General features: G+C 37.4%; 1 protein-coding gene across 1 annotated transcript in view; it reads right to left on the bottom strand.

Moving 5' to 3' along the window:
* The window catches only part of insrb (insulin receptor b), a 72,848-nt gene continuing 56,331 nt past the window's right edge, over positions 1-16,517 (bottom strand). The window contains exons 3-21 of the mRNA XM_081385543.1: positions 13,869-14,190; positions 9,746-9,885; positions 8,571-8,715; positions 8,122-8,336; positions 7,914-8,040; positions 6,704-6,951; positions 5,782-5,949; positions 5,501-5,699; positions 4,260-4,537; positions 4,019-4,167; positions 3,479-3,635; positions 3,312-3,405; positions 3,163-3,230; positions 2,356-2,585; positions 2,167-2,277; positions 1,777-1,936; positions 1,564-1,693; positions 1,061-1,195; positions 1-837 (exon numbers count right to left, since the gene is read on the bottom strand). Coding sequence (XP_081241669.1) covers positions 483-837; positions 1,061-1,195; positions 1,564-1,693; positions 1,777-1,936; positions 2,167-2,277; positions 2,356-2,585; positions 3,163-3,230; positions 3,312-3,405; positions 3,479-3,635; positions 4,019-4,167; positions 4,260-4,537; positions 5,501-5,699; positions 5,782-5,949; positions 6,704-6,951; positions 7,914-8,040; positions 8,122-8,336; positions 8,571-8,715; positions 9,746-9,885; positions 13,869-14,190 — 3,431 coding nt within the window. The 3' untranslated portion in view covers positions 1-482. The remainder of the gene's footprint in view (positions 838-1,060; positions 1,196-1,563; positions 1,694-1,776; positions 1,937-2,166; positions 2,278-2,355; positions 2,586-3,162; positions 3,231-3,311; positions 3,406-3,478; positions 3,636-4,018; positions 4,168-4,259; positions 4,538-5,500; positions 5,700-5,781; positions 5,950-6,703; positions 6,952-7,913; positions 8,041-8,121; positions 8,337-8,570; positions 8,716-9,745; positions 9,886-13,868; positions 14,191-16,517) is intronic.

The following is a 16,517-nucleotide window of genomic DNA, read 5'->3' on the forward strand; positions in this document are numbered from 1 at the left end:
GATAGACACTTCTCTTTTTTTTTATAGGCCACATAATAAAAGGCCACTATCTCAAAAGATTTCCACTTAAAAAAAAAAAAACCGATAGGGCTCTGCACCCTTTCAGGGCTTGGGCCCTAAAAAGACAGACAGGAAATAAGCATCCAGGGAAAAGGAAGTGGACTTTGAGGTGATGTAGCTGAAGCAGCTTTTCTGGTTGATTTAGTCATGTTCACAGTTTGCCCAACCAAACTGTCTTGGAAACTTGGCAAAAGTGTAAAAGTGTCAGAAAGCGTATGGTGTGCCGGATGATAAAACGTCCTTTTTCGCTGTAACCATACTAGTGTAGCGTGAGACAGAAACGACGACGACGACGACAACAAAAAAGACCTGAGATCTGTGTATCTTTAAGGGCCTCTGCAAAAATAACACATTTAAAAACCTTTATTTAAAAAAAAACAAAACAAAACAAAAAAACGAGAAAGGAAAAGCCGAGGCAAATGTTAGGACGGACTAGATCTGGGTAAAGACAGAATTCTGCCGTTTTTCTTTCCACCGTTCATATGCGTATAGGGCACGTGCTCCTCGTAATTGCCCCGTAGGCCCATCGAGGGGCCGTTGTCTCTATTGAGGCTCTCCTCGCGTTGGGAATAGGATGAGGGGTCCAGTGGTATGCTCTCCATATTCTCGAAGTCCATATCGAAATCCTCGCTCTCAGGCAATTTGTTCTCCTCGCTGTAGAAGAAGGAGACCTCTTGGAAAGTGGGATGCAGGTCCTCCTTGATCATCTCGATGATCTCGTGGAAGGTGGGCCGCATCTTCGGGTTGTACTGCCAACACATCTGCATGAGGCTGTGTCTGGGAGAAGAGTTAGAGAGAGAGAGGACAATCTTACTACTTAAATCTCCATCTCAAGTCAAGTCTCCTTGATGGGTGTGCGACATTCGGAAAAAACATCTCTGATTTTGTCTGTAACGATACACTAGTTTTGGATACTGGGAACGTCAACAGATTTCTTAGGGTAAACCAGCAAACTATCAAGATAGTATTTTCAGCAGTTTACCTCCATGTTGGTACTTACATTCTCTCCAGACAGTTCTCCGGTCTGTCCAGGTATCCTCCATCCATGACAAACTTGAGCACTTGCTCGTTGGACAGTCCCTGGTAAGGCTGCTCTGCAAGCGTGCTGATCTCCCATAACACCACTCCAAAAGACCTGAAAGTGGTCAGACTTTTAATTACAGTACTGCAAACTCAATAAGCTGGGATTGCCTAGATATCCATTTATTTTGGTGGAACCTCTCTGTTCCCTAACCCAGGAGTGTCCAATCCTACTCCTGGAGGAACCGTGTCCAGCAGACTTTAGCTCAATCCTGCTCCAACACCCTTGCCTGGGAGTTTCTAGTAACCTCAAAGACATTCATTAGATGGTTTAGGTATGTTAAATTGGGATCGGCGCTAAACTCTGGAGGATAGTGGCACTCCAGGAACAGAATTGGACACCCAACAATTTCTTGACTAGTTGCTTGCAGGTGATCGATCTAAATGTTTTTCTAGAAAACTGGTTAGCAAAGAAATACCCACCAGCAGTCAGAGTGCGCGGTGAAAACGCCATCTTTCAGAGATTCTGGCGCCATCCATCTGACGGGCAGCAAGCCTTTCCCGCCCTTGCGATAATAATCAGTCTCGTAGATATCTCGCGTCATACCGAAATCTGCAATAAAGACCGAAATCAGGATGTTTTGCCCTTCAAACCCCAGGTTTGACCCTGAATATGCTCAATTCTGGTCTGCTTACCTCCAATTTTCACAGTGTAATCTTCAGCCACCATGCAGTTTCTGGCAGCAAGGTCCCTGTGGACGAACTTTTTAGCGTTGAGGTATGCCATACCGTCTGCTATCTCCGCTGCCATTTGGATCATCTCCTTCAGGGTTGGTGGTGGCCGGCCTGGGTTATTCTGTAAAAAAAAACAACACTTAATCAATGGTCACGGCCAAAGGCTACAGTTAATAATTGTCTGTGATGTTTTGTGGACTCATATAGCCATTGAAGCTGAGGGAAACTGTGTTATTTAGCATCAAAATGGCAGCATTTAATTCATTTTAGGGTTAACAAAATTGGGGGCTCGTCCGGGATATGACAATTGGGGATAAGGGGTCGTTCTACAACAGAAACAGGAAGTCTTACTTCAGAATCAGGTCTCAGGCTACGCAGATAGCTTTTCAAATCTCCGTGCGTCATCAATTCCATGACGACCAACGATGGTTGCCCCTTAGATACTACACCGAGCAAGCGGACCTAGGCGAACACGTCAAACATTTAGACAAGGTCGTTTTCGGCCTGATTATTTCGGTTCTCAAGGACATCCACACTCACCACATGATGGCAGCTAAACGCTTTCATGACTGAAGCTTCATTGAGGAACTCGATCCTCTCGCGTAGACTTGCAGACTCGTTGACGGTTTTTACGGCCACTCGCGTCTCCGGCTCGCCCTTCACGATGTCTTTAGCGATGCCTTCGTACACCATTCCGAACGATCCCTGACCGAGCTCTTTAAAAACGTTGATCTTCTCCCGAGGCACCTCCCATTCGTCTGGGATGTACACTGCGAACACACAAACTCAGTATTACTATCACAAAGCAGAGGTGGACACATTTGATCTTATAATCCCAAATAATTAAGATGTTTCGTTTATTTCTTCAATTAATTGAAGCAAAATTTTAATTCCTGCGTTATATTTTGTTTTGCTTACCAAAAAAGAAAAAAAGAAAGCTATAAATTAAAACAAAAATAAGTAAATGTTTACTATTTTTTTTATGATATTGCTGCATCTAACAACTATTCTGGTAACCAACCAATTAGTCAGTTGATTATTTATTTGATTGATTGGATAAAAATTCCAAACTTTATTTACAAGATTTTAGTTTCAATCTGTGTGAAATGTAAAATTAAAGGCTATAAATAATGTAAATATATGTTTCATTCCAGTGATTTGGTAATTTTTTTTAATTATGCTTATTTTATTCATACTTGTTTAGTATTTTTTTTTATTATTAATTAAAAACGTGGATAAGATATAAACATAATATACCGTATAAGCACATATTTATCAATAACACTGGTTGACAATCTTTTAATTATTTATTTTATTAATTGGGTTACATCTAAAATTCTATCTTACCATCATTTGCACTTAAATATTCTGGGTTTGAGGAAGCAATCAATGGGCCAGTCGGTCCTTCAGTTTGTCTGGGAGAAAAAAAATTATACATGAGAGCACTGTCTATATATGACAAACAAGGGCTTAATTTAAGAGTGTCTTATACATACTTCTTCTTAAGGACAATAAAGACTGTACTGGCCAGAAACATCAGTACAATGAAGCAGATGACTGGGCCAATGATGATTTTCATGTTCATTTCCCCTGCAAAACATGTTTATTAGAGACCATAGTGGCCAAATTAACAGTAAAAAAATATAAACGCAATAAAGCTTACTGTCTTGAACAGAGAAGTACACAGGCTCCGTCCAGGAACCGTTGTCGGCCAGTGAGGTGGCGCGGATTCTCACACTGTAATTCCCAGGATGCCCTACTCTTAATCGACAGCCATGATTTTTCTCATAAGTGATTCTGGACACACAGATTATATCCTCCTAAGGGACAAGAAATGAAAAAGAAAAAAATTAACCAGACATAAAATTGTTTACTTAAGAAAAGGAAACAGGGAAGTTGCCGTGTATTTTAATATATATGTATATGTATATGTATGTATTTATATGTATATATGTATGTATGTATATATATATATATATATGTGTGTGTGTGTGTGTGTGTGTGCATATGTATACACACACACACACACACACACACACACACAGGGCTTGACATTAAGCCTTTTCATGTGTCTGAAATCTGTCATTCACTTGTCTGAGTAAAAAAGTTCACTTATTCTGAAGTATTATTCTCATCAGTGTTGTATATGCATATTTTGAAATGTAGAAATATTGACTTTCTTTAGAATGAATTAAACACCTACATAGCTATCTGACATCCTCTGGAACTTGACTTCATATAGTATGATCATGCCGTTGGGTGCTCTCGGTTCCTGCCATTTGATGAAGACGAATTCCGGTTCATCAGGAATAAATTCATGAGTCACTGGCCCGACAATGTTGTCCGATTTTACTAAGAACACAAATGGGAAGTCGATGCATTACAACATGAATCCAAAGCTTTCTGTCTCCTGTATTATGTGAAAGACGGTCCGGTGGTCTTACGTTCAGGCAGCGTGCGGGCGTTGACGTATGTAGGCATGCTGCAGCGGTTCTGGTCCGTGGGGTGGTTGCAGGCCTGGATCTCGATCTGGTAGCTGGTGAAGTGGAGCAGGTCGGAGATGACCGTGGACTCTTTGGAGCTGGTTTTGAACACCATCTTCCGGCTCTTCTCCTCCTCTGGGATTGAAGTGGTGGCAAAGTTGGGCAGGCTGGACGGTGTGATCGAAAAATTCGGCAATGTAGCATTGGCTACGCCCACTGAGCGGCGCCGTCGGTGAGGCCTGCAGGTTGACAGTGAAAAATGAGTTTTAACAGACCTAAATAAACATCCTAACTAATGCTACACAATGAAGGGTTAGTTGTGTTTTCTGGCCAGCTTTAAAAAAACTAAATTATACTGCCAATATTTATTGTAAAATCAGTAATTTACATGGTCAAATGGTCACTTGCTGTCTACATGAGCATTTCTTGGGGCAGAATAAGCTGCAATGTGGCTATAAACCAGTAGATGGCGCTATAGATCCTTGATGTTCAACAGAAGAGTAAGGACCCATTTAATACTACAGCGATCTATTCATGGGACTCTGCACAGGATTAACCCACAGCAAGATACCAGTCCTCATGGCTGCTTTCCAGACTGGCACATACGAAAATACATCCCTACGGGATGGTGCTTACAGGGACGAATGGACAGGAACCATTAAACGCTTCAGAGAGGAAATGCACAAGGTGTACCATGTACAGAGTGTGACCGATGTGGCAGATGGATAGAGCGTATCGTGCTTTGTGTTTCTGCATTAAAGTTGGGTTATAAATGGGAGCAATTGTGTAGTCATACACAATGCGTTTAACTACATTTAAAATAGTGATTAATCGTAATAAACAGATTTAATTCAGGTTGAAAAAATTCTATTCATTTAAAAAAAAAATACAAATGATAATATAATTACTTACAATTATATTAAGAATACAAATAATAAACATTAAATAAATAGCTGATAAGTCATTAACAAGAACTATTAAAAAAATTAAAACTGATTTAAAAAAAAAACTTTTATATTATCATATATTTTTATATAATATTATTATATAGAAGTTATCAGCTACTTATCAGCCATCAGTTTGTCAGTATTCTGCTGACACATGACATATGTACTGTGTATTTTTGTAATTTACAAGGAAATGACTGCTGATGCCAGGACAAGGAACGTTATAAATGCATAAATGCCAGTCGTGTTGTGTACCTGGGTTCAAACACTTCATTGTGGAGGTAGTTCTCAAAGGTCTTGCGGAATTCAGACTCTTCTGCTTCTTTCTTCAGCTGCGTCTCTGTTTTGGGGCAGGCGCAGCAGCGCCCCTTCTCGTCGGGCAACTCCGTTTGGTTCCCCTTCTGGTCTTCTTCAATGTCATGGTGTGTCGGCGTATGGGACGGCACTTTCATCCCTGTAGAGTGGACACAAAGAACTTAATGAGCAATTGGACGTCTGACCGCACAGGCGTCGACACAAACATGCTGGTAATCTACCTTGCTGGCAGTAGTCGAACTTGTAGTGCGTGATGTCCTCGTTCTGCTTCTGGCAGTAGACGATGTAGTGGGTGATGTTTCCGTTGGGATCGGAGGGCGGCTTCCACTTCAGAATGATCTGCGAGGAGGAGATGGACCGGGAAATGGGGTCCAGTGGCACTGAGGGTCCTGTTACACATTAGAAACAGAGCAGCTTCAGCTTTCGGTTCTCAGATGACAAGCTTTCACGAGTCATTTCATTCACATCACGCTACAGGGCTGATGGACTGAGAACAAACTCTTGTGTATATATATACACATTGAAATTTTATATTTATTATAATTACAATTATACGTATATAAAAATAATAATTTAATACAATTATTAATTAATATGCATTTATACATATTTATTAATATATATACATATATAAGTATGTATGTATGTGTTTGTGTGTGTGTGTGTGTGTATATATATATATATATATATATATACACATTCATTCTATTTATATATTTATTTATTTACTATAAAATGTATATTAAAATTATATGTAATAATTATAGAACAATTACAATTTATATGCATTTTTTCAACCTGTATTAAATGTATTTTTTTACATTTTATTAATTTACTTCATTTAATTCATATTAAAGTTTTAATTTCTATTCAATTATATTACAATTACAACCTATTTAAAAATATAAATACATGTATAAAACTAATATGCAGTTTTTCAACCTGTACATGTATTTATTACAATAATTCTAATTTCAATTTAATTATATTACAATTATAATGATAATTTATTTTAAAAAATATATGTATAAAATTAATATAAATTTTTAACCTATATAATATGTATTGTGCGTATATATCTTATTGCTTATAGCCAAAATAACGAGAAGAAACTCGATGTCCCTGTCAGCTGCTATAACTCACGCGTGGCGTCGGTGCGGACGTAGATGATCTCGCTCTTGGCCCCGCGGACCTGGTGGTCGTCAGAGGCGGCGAGTTGGGTTTTGACCATGATGGCGTACTGGGTCCAGGGCTTCAGAGGCATGATGAGGTGACCCGGCTCATTCTGGTTGCCCTCGGTGGGGCGTGGTGGAGGCTCCACGTCAGCTATCGCCCAGCTGTTGGAGCCACAGGCATCCTGTCCGTCATATTCAGTCACGTTCTTATAGGGACTGAATGGAAAAAGAGGACATATATTTTCATACTTTCATATGAACTAATTACTGTTAAATATAATAATATATAATTATTAAGAAAAAAGTACTTTCAACATTTTTATTAACTAATTATAATGAAATGTACAAAAATGTAATTAAGTAATTAAATTTCTTAAGTTTATTAAGTGATTATTATTAAATTACTTTTATTAAGTATTAGAATATTTAGGTTTTACAGTCTTTCAATGGTTAAAGCAATTTACTCAGAATTAAATATTAAATATAAAATTAAATTATAAATTATACTAAAGAATATAATATTTAGTTATATATTTGACTAAGTAATCATAATTATAATTAAATTGTGTTTGAATGCTTTCGAGCTTTAAATAATTTAAAAAAGTAAAAAAAATATTTTGTATTAATCGTAATTGAATGTATAATAATGAACTTTATTAGCCAATTCTAAAACATTTTTTTTTGTTTAAAGCAGTTTACAGAAGGACAACATTTTTATTAGCGAATTCTAATAATATAGAAGTTCAAGTTCAAGTTCAAAGCAATTACATTATTTTTTTTAAACGAGTGTGACATAAATCACATTTATATTAATTAATAACAGTTAAATAAATAATATATAAATAGTATTTTAATAATACTTTTGTAAACATAAGTAAATAAAACCAAAACTTCGTATTCCAAACATTCACACAAAATAATTCTATGTATACATAAAAGTAACAATTCCAACCAAACTGAAAATCAAAATACAACCTCAAATAAAAATAAAAATTTGTGACATTTTCAAAACTATAATAACATTGTTTCTAATATAGGGTTAAATTAACAGTCCAGGACCAACATAGGATGGCTTCCGGTGGTTCAGGCGTGACACCTTTTAAATTTCAGGCTTCATTTGGGTCAGATCAAGGCAATATCCCAATATCGAAGTATAAAAGAGAAGAAAAAAAACTCACGCTTCCTTATAGAAGACCATGAATCCCAGCAGGTCTCTGAAGTCTGGGGGCCAGAACGGCATCCACCTGATGAGGATCTTGTCGTGGGATGTGCGGATTTGTGTAAAATTAAGAACTTGGTTTTCACCTGTAAGAGAGGTTCGATATGAGGTCTGGTTTTGACATAAAGCTCAAGCTCCAGTAAAACCAAAAGCACTGTGGGTCTTACAGAAGGCCTGGTCTCCATAAGCTGGGATGCTGATATCGTTTTTAGGGATCCTGTCCTTGGTCCCGGTCACCTCTTCCATCCGGAGGATCTCAGACTTGCAGAGTTTGGTGTTGTGGAGGAAGAACATCCTGCTGTTGAGGATGGTGAGGTTGTGTTTGGACCAGTCCCACAGTTGACGCAAGTTCTGGTTGTCCATGGCGTAGAACGAATAGTTCCTAGAAAGAATGACGGTGCACAATGCAAATCAACATATATATAGCATTTTTTTTAAATGATCGGTATTGGTTGGTGTGGTTTTTTGTGCAGGACTTTTATTTTGACAGCGTGCAGGACTTTTATTTTGACAGCGCTGAGAACGTGACATTGGCAATTAAAAAAAATCAATCACCACAAATGACAAAGTCACTTGTAACTCCAACAACACAACTCAGCGGTGGCGTCCTACATACCCGGCTTCCAGCGCTTCCCCGCGGATAACGCGCAGCTTGCGGAAGAAGGAGAGGGAGACGAGAGCGTAGGCTCTGCGGATGCTCAGGTAACCCGTGATCTCCTCCAGCTGACCCAGACTGGACTCCAGCTCCGCCGCGATATTGTCTGAGGAACAGAACGTGTGTCTTTATATGCATGAAACTTCACACTGTTTCATTTCACACACACTGCTATTTAGATACATATTAATGTATGCAAAAACAAACTACTTATACGGCTATCTGAAATACTTGACTCTAATTGGTCGATCATAGTAATCAGAAATTTAAAACAGTTTTGTATAATGATGCTCAATTGATTGACTTGGGTATTTCTAAAGAGTTTTTTTAAGAACATTTTTGTAAATGTATAAAATTACTAATATTCTATAAATATTTGATGTATTTGGATTTATTTTGCCATTCATTTGTTATTTTATTTGTTTTGTCTAATAATTTATATAAATTTATATTTTTTTGGAGTTCAAATAATGGGCCCAATAAGCATTTTTAATGGTTTTATATAAATATAATATTACAATTCTTATTATTCTGAAAACATTTAGAAATTTGGCTAAAGGATAAAACAGGCTAAAATAACCGTATTACACAAAGATTGTTTTAAAACATTACAAAATATGTAAAAATAAATATTTTAAATAAATAAAATCTTTTTTTTATACATTTATAAATACATAATGTTATAACTAACTTTATTATATAAATATTTTACGTATTTGGATTTCATTTTTACATCCATTTAATTTTATTTTCCGCTGTTTCATTTCTTAATGTTTTTAGAATTAATGTGTTTAAAATGTTATGTTACATTATATTATATCATTATAAATATATACAATTATAAATCAACTGTATTTTTATTTTTAAACTGCATTTTTATTAAAAAAATATTTTTGTATTATTCGTTATACAAATTATTATACAAAAAATATGATAATTATTAGTCTGGTTTATATATTTTATTTATTTAAAATGTTATATTATATTATTATTTATTAATTGCTATTTTTGTTATTTTTTTAAATAATGAACTAACAGACAAAAAGTGCAAAGGATTTTGAAGAAACAGACAAAATTCCTGTACTTAAATGCAATGAATATGCTTTCGAAGACATTTCAAAGTGTCCAATACTCACTTCCTCCGCTGATCTTGATGATCAGACTGCCGTTGAGGATCGTACAGCCCCGCAGAGCCTGAGCGGCGGTGACCGAGTCCACCGTCTTTACCCCCGTACACAGTTTGGGACATCGACCGGCACATGGCATGCAGTTCAACCTGAAAGCATGACAGCCATGTTTTTAATTAAGAGCAGAGACACGTCTGGCTTGCATAAGCGATGATGTCACCAGCTGGCACGACTTTTCACGATTGCCCAAACATATTGTTCCCTCATGTCACCTGCGCAGTTGTTGTGTTTGGAACGATCCCAAATGCGGTGTAACGGTGTCGTGGGCTCTATTCAAGCTGCAATGCAGCACTGCATCTGAATGGAAAGGGCCACTGAGGGCAAAAATGAAAGCACAATCCCACTGAGACCAAACAAAATGCCACAGATAGTTGCGTTGGCCTTGAAGTATGCAAGCTCCGCATCACGGCAAACACCCGCTCTGTCTGTGCCATGTAAAGAGACTCTGAAGACGAGGCCTTTTGACGCAAGAATCTGCAATTGCACTGAAAGATACAGTGGAAAGAAATAACCGCGTAATGAATCCCTGCGACGCAGCTGATCTGTATAATTCTGTTGCTTAATTTGATCACTTTTTGACAAAACAAGAGAGAAACGTTATGTAATCTCACTCAAATCTTGCTAAAATGCAGCAATGGGTGGGAGAGGAATTCACTGCTGTTTTTCCAAATTAACTTCGAGCTTTCATATTCGACTTTCTTCTCTGATTCCACCCCAAAAAAACAACAGGACAAGAATGCCAGACTTATATACAAAAACACACGTAATAATACATAGGTCTATCTGTGTGTGTGTATATGTATGTATATATGTATGTATGTATATGCATACATAAACATCAAAGTCTGCCATTCTTGTTCTGTTTTTTTGGTGGAATCAAAGAAGAAAGATTCATAAGTCATTTGATTCATAAGCTGTTTGATTCGCTCATACGATTCATTCCTTTGAGAATCATATTATACTGGATGTGCTGTACGTATTTGAATAACTAAAAAAATAACTGAAGTTAAAGTCATTCGTTTGGGAATCAGATTACACTAGTCACATTGTATGTTTTTGATTCACTAAAAAGAACCAGCTAATAAGAGTCATCCATTCAGGATCAGATTACACTCGTCGTAGGCCCCGTTTACACCTGGTATTAAGATGTGTTTCGGTCGATTGGATCAGAAGTGGACGATGCTAAATACAGGTGTAAACGGGGTGTAAAACGTTATGAGCTGGTCCACTTTCGACCACTTCCAGAGGTAGTCGAAAACGCGTCCGACTGGATCTTCATGTGGTCAAATGCGTTCAAATTGACCACCTTCTCTCCGCCTACTGACCTAATGAGTAAACATTATGGGAAACGCGCTAGTGTTCCAGGATTGAAACATTTTTCATCTTCAAACCAAATTTGGGTCTCCAGCCAACAATGTTCTCTCACCATTCCTGATTTCTAACACACTCTCGTGGCTGTCAGAGCAGAAACGAAAGCTGCTGCTCTCCGTGTTTTTCCGTCGTCTCCGGGCGCATTCATATGTAAATTTGTCCATTAGATTGAAAGATCTGAAAAAAACACCCATACATTGACCCTTCCCTCGAAGAAATAGGACAGAAGTGGTTGAAAGTGGACAAAAGAGACGGATTAAAACACCATGGAATGTGTCTCCCTCGTCCACTTGTGATCCGATCGACCAAAACGCATCTTAATACCAGATGTAAACAGGGCTGTATGTTTGGACTCAAAGAATCGTCTCATAAGAGTCATTTTGAGGAATCAGATTACACTAGTCGCATTGTATGTTTTTGATTCGCTAAAAAGAATCGGCTCATAAGAGTCATTCAGGAATCAGATTACACTAGTCGCGCTATTTGGATTCAAAGAATCGCCTCATGAGAGTTAGCACTTAATGTTAATGTGCAGTAGTTTGGTATTGCGACACCATTGAATACTGGGGAGGAAACTCTGCCATTTTATGTTTTAGAGCACAGTTTTGTTCACAATGATGAAATAATCTTCAGAGCTAACTGAGCTAATCTAACTGAGCACATCAGTTCATTCGCAAACGAGTGTTCTTCTCTCTCAGGTTTTTAAGCACATAATCCCACTCTTTAATTCCCCTTCCAGTTTTGGCGTTCCACACCGCCACAGATTCGCAGTGAACGCGCAGTTTGTGCACTTGAACCCCTTCATATTTACATCCACTTGCCAGTGAATTTTGGTTCCCGCTGCTCCCTCTTCTCATTTGGAAAAGAACAGGGAAGGATGGGGCTCGCTGTTATGAAACAGGACTTGCTGCCGCATGACTGCCTCCCACAAAGGCGAAAGGTGGCCGGACGAGAAAAACAAGCGACGTCACTTCAAAACAAAATTCCTGGAAAACCGAGAACTCATCAAGCTTCCACGACTGCGGCGCTCCGACGTGGAGACAAAGGAATCCAAAGGCCGCCTTTTTAAAGGCCCTGAGACCCCAGTGAACACAAACAAAGGCTGCCATTGTTCCCGCGAGGCTGCACTTCAGTCCCGTTCGCAGTGTTAATTCTGTTTATGTGTGCGTTAATAATTCCCACACATGAAGCTGGACGTGCAAGCCAGCGTGCGCGGAAGCTTCCGGACATTCCCCGGGCCAGCCAAACAGACTCAGGCTCAAAAAAAGGCCGCTAATGTCGCTTTCCGACACGCAATGTTGTTTTGGTTTGGCTCATTATACTTCCCCTTGGCTTGACAAATCCCGCCGGATTGCAAATGACTCTGTTGGAATAATCAGGGTGGCATTTTATCACGCTCTTAACACTCGACACCGGCCATTATAATCTGCTCGCTTTCAATTTACCGTGACTGACGAAAAGACTAAACGATGTTATGATACTTCCAAAACAGTTATATCTTCTCCCGGGCCAAGTTGAGCGTGACAACCGGTTCGTTAATTTGCTAAACGACCAAAAACAAATCACAGCCTTAACCAGAAACTGCAGCTTCATGCCTGAAGCACATGATTTATGCATTTATATAAAGGGGAAAAAAATCTCACAAATCTGTCAAAAAAAAATTCTCTTTTAAATTATTTAATATTTTCATGACAATTAAGCGACAATTCATTTTCCTCATTTTTGTTAATTTAAAATTTAAAATACATTTTTTTATAATTTACTATTTTAATAATTCAATGATTTAATTTTTCATTTAACTGATTTTAATAAATTAATTACACAGTAATGCAATTAAAAAAGTGCATTAATATAGAATATAGAGTAAAAATGTGCTTAATTGTCATGAAAATAATTGTAAATGCAAAAAATACTTGTCATTTTCTTCACGATTATTTTATATTGTGACATTTTTTCACAATTCAAATATTTTAAATAAATGAATCCTTTAATTTTTTTAATACTGATATAACATTATAATTCAATCATATTTGATATTATATATATATATATATATCATTATATAACATATATTATAATTTTATAAAATTAACATTAGCATTAACATTAAGAAATGTATGCATTACAGTAATAAGAATTATCATTGAGAAAATAATAACAAAAAAATATATAAAATTAAATGTCTGGATACATTATGCTATGTTAAAATAAAATTAGAAAGAAAATGTGACAATGCAACTGCGGCAATACAATTTTGATTTATTTTACATAATTATAAATTTTAAAGAAAATAAATACTTACATATTCCTTAAAAAGTCTATTTTCTTTCAAATTCAGAACATTAATTCTGACTTTTCCTTGTGATTTCACGGTGAAATGTGACCTGTGAACTTTTGAGACTCATTTCTGAATGCTAGACTGATTCTTTCTGTTAACATTCCCTAATATATTCCCTGCCGTGGACAAAAGCGTCTCCTCGCGACAGTCTCGGCCTTTTAATTCAACTCTGTCTTCTCTTGTGATACATTCATCTCCCTCTGAGTTCCTAAATCTCATTCTGTGCTCCTGAAAAGGTTCTGTTCCTCATCAACTCACATCAGGATCAGAGCAAAATCTGAATTGAGTTGATTGTAAAGTGTAATGCTGTTTAACGGTTGGCAGTTTTGCTCCTGTAGTTAAAAACAAAAAGCCGGTACGTACGTGGTGGAGTTCATGGTGGTGTATCCAGACGGGCATTCTGGGATACAGGCCCCGTTGTGGATGACGTACTCGTGGCAGTCGCCGCTCTTGCCCTTGCACTGGTTGTGGAGGTCCTGGCAGAATTTTAAGGACACGCAGCGCCATCCCTTGAAGGTGTAGTATCCCAGCGGGCAACGCTCCACGCACGCCTCGCCGAACAGGAAGTTGCGACAAGCTACGCATTTGGTTGCGTTCCCTGGCAAAGAGCAGCCGCCCAGACACTGATCGTGACAGCACTCCTTATGGGGGGTGCAGGCACCGTAGGCACATTCGGAAGGACAAACTGTGATGGGGAAAAGGGAGAAAAGAACAAAGACGACTTATTAGATTCATTTTACTACAGGAAAATACATTGCTTTTCATGCACTGGTCAGAGATATTGGGCTTTCCATAACATGTTTAAAACTAGTGGAAAGAAAACATCCAAAATACACTATTATTATTTTATTGCACTTTATCTTTTTGCATCTGTAGATTTTAGCTACAATACATTTGTTTAATGTTGCCTATGCTTTGTCAGTGTTTTAATATGCCTTAATTTTTCAGCTCTTTATCGATTCATTAAAATTAAGCAAAAGAAACGGACAAATGTTTACTTTCACGAGCTGTCACGTTTTTGTGAGCTCGCCGCGGGATTCGCGGGAATCTCGGAAGATTAAAGCTTACAGGCTTCCGTACATCGACCGCCCGCAGCGTCTTCTGGGATTTCGAACGGTTCGATTCTCTCATGTATGTATTCGTGTGGCATTTAAAGATGGCCACTGAGTGAAATGACTTGCCTTAAAGGGACTGGTTCAGGCGCTGCCAAAATAAAAGTCCCGTCACTGTCAAAATAAAAGCCCACTTCTGACACTTAACAGCCAATGGCAAAAATTCGGCCATGGCGACATGTCGGCTCACCTCAAGTGATGACCTCTGTAAAAACCTTTGACTTTGACAAGAATTTTGGCTTTACCCAATGTTCAATGTTAGATAATGCCTCATTTGCAAATTTAAACATTATTTGAACATTTCGTATCACAAGTTTTCTGAAATATCAATCAACTGGGGAAGCATGGCAATATCTATTAGTAATATTTGTACCCTATTCACCAGTCTTGCCTTAAGGAAAACATTATTTCTTGGTTTTTGGGCTGAAATAAACAACATCCGTTGACCACAAAATCACGTTAATGAAAACAAATGTGATAAAATCCATAAAAGTGGATCTGAGGTCAGTTGCATCATTGTGAGCCTTTTATTCAGCGGGAAGGAAGTGATTCAGAGTCGTGTTTGGCCGCAGGGCCATCTGGAAGTGAAGCTTGTGCATCGCAGGGTGCGAAAATAAATGAATACAGCAGTCTGTAAGTCATCTTCCTCGTCTCACACTCACACTAGCCGCCTGCTAGACCACAACAAAGACACAGCGTGTTCCAGAAACATGTCAAGAATAGCACGCAACAACAGTAGCAGAAGTACAACAATATACACAGAATATGCTGGTATACTACATTTGAAAAAATTTGCAAACAGCTCACACTTTTGCTGTTTCCCATAATGCAATGCACTTGACTTTCAATTTCTAGTATGTTGAATCGGACCAGAAGTAATACATTTGTAGTAATTGTTCCCACAATTTTTTTTAAGAAAATATCCTGTATACAATATATAGTCCACAGTATGGAAGATATAGAAATGTTTAGAATATTTTTTACTTAAATTTTATATATAAAAAACAATATTTTAAAATGATTAATAAAACATTCAATTAAACATGTCAAAATATTTTTCATTAATAATAAAAAACTGTAGTGTACTGGTCTACACGCATTTAGGATTTCATAAATGTTTTGTGAATTTTAACAAAATTAAAATAATACAATCAAACATAACCACATTTATATAAAAGACCCATCTAAGATTATAAACGAGCAGCACAGAGTGTCAATGCAACACTTCACTAAATTCATCCTGATTCATCCTCATCCAAATCTGTTGGACTTCATTAATGCCATAAAACACTCCATCATGTGACACAGGGCCGCCCCACAGGAGCAAAACAACATGGACCCTTCTGCCTGTCAGCGACGGGGCGGACCATATCACTGCCTGACTGAAATATGATGGGGCACCCGAAAGGTGACGGGGATTTGGGAGGGGGTGCAGTCTAGAATGCATTCAAAACGGATGAGAAGCAGAAAAAGGAAGAATAAAAGAATGAAACAAAAAGGCAGAATTCCTGGAATTTAGCAAAATATGTCAATCTGGGGCGTTAAATACACCTTAACAAGCATATAAAACCACTGTCTGCCATTATAACCACAAACCAAAATCCTGGCCTTCAAAAATATGTCAGGAAACTTAATATCAGCAAACTAGGGATGTGTAGGAATAATTGCACCAAATAATACTGTGTCTGATTCATTTTGTAAAAAAATTATTACAAAATGTTTTCTTTAATTTTGCTAGTGATATTAATTTCAAATCAGATTAAAAAAAGAATGACACATACAAAAGAAGATCATATGTGGCATTTTATTTGATTTTAAATATATATATATAAAAAAATGTCATTAAAATCATTATATAGCTGCCTATAAATAAAATTATTATAAATACGTAACATTTATA

Source organism: Scardinius erythrophthalmus, assembly GCF_964197995.2.
Source record: "Scardinius erythrophthalmus genome assembly, chromosome: 14".
Taxonomy (NCBI): domain Eukaryota; kingdom Metazoa; phylum Chordata; class Actinopteri; order Cypriniformes; family Leuciscidae; genus Scardinius; species Scardinius erythrophthalmus.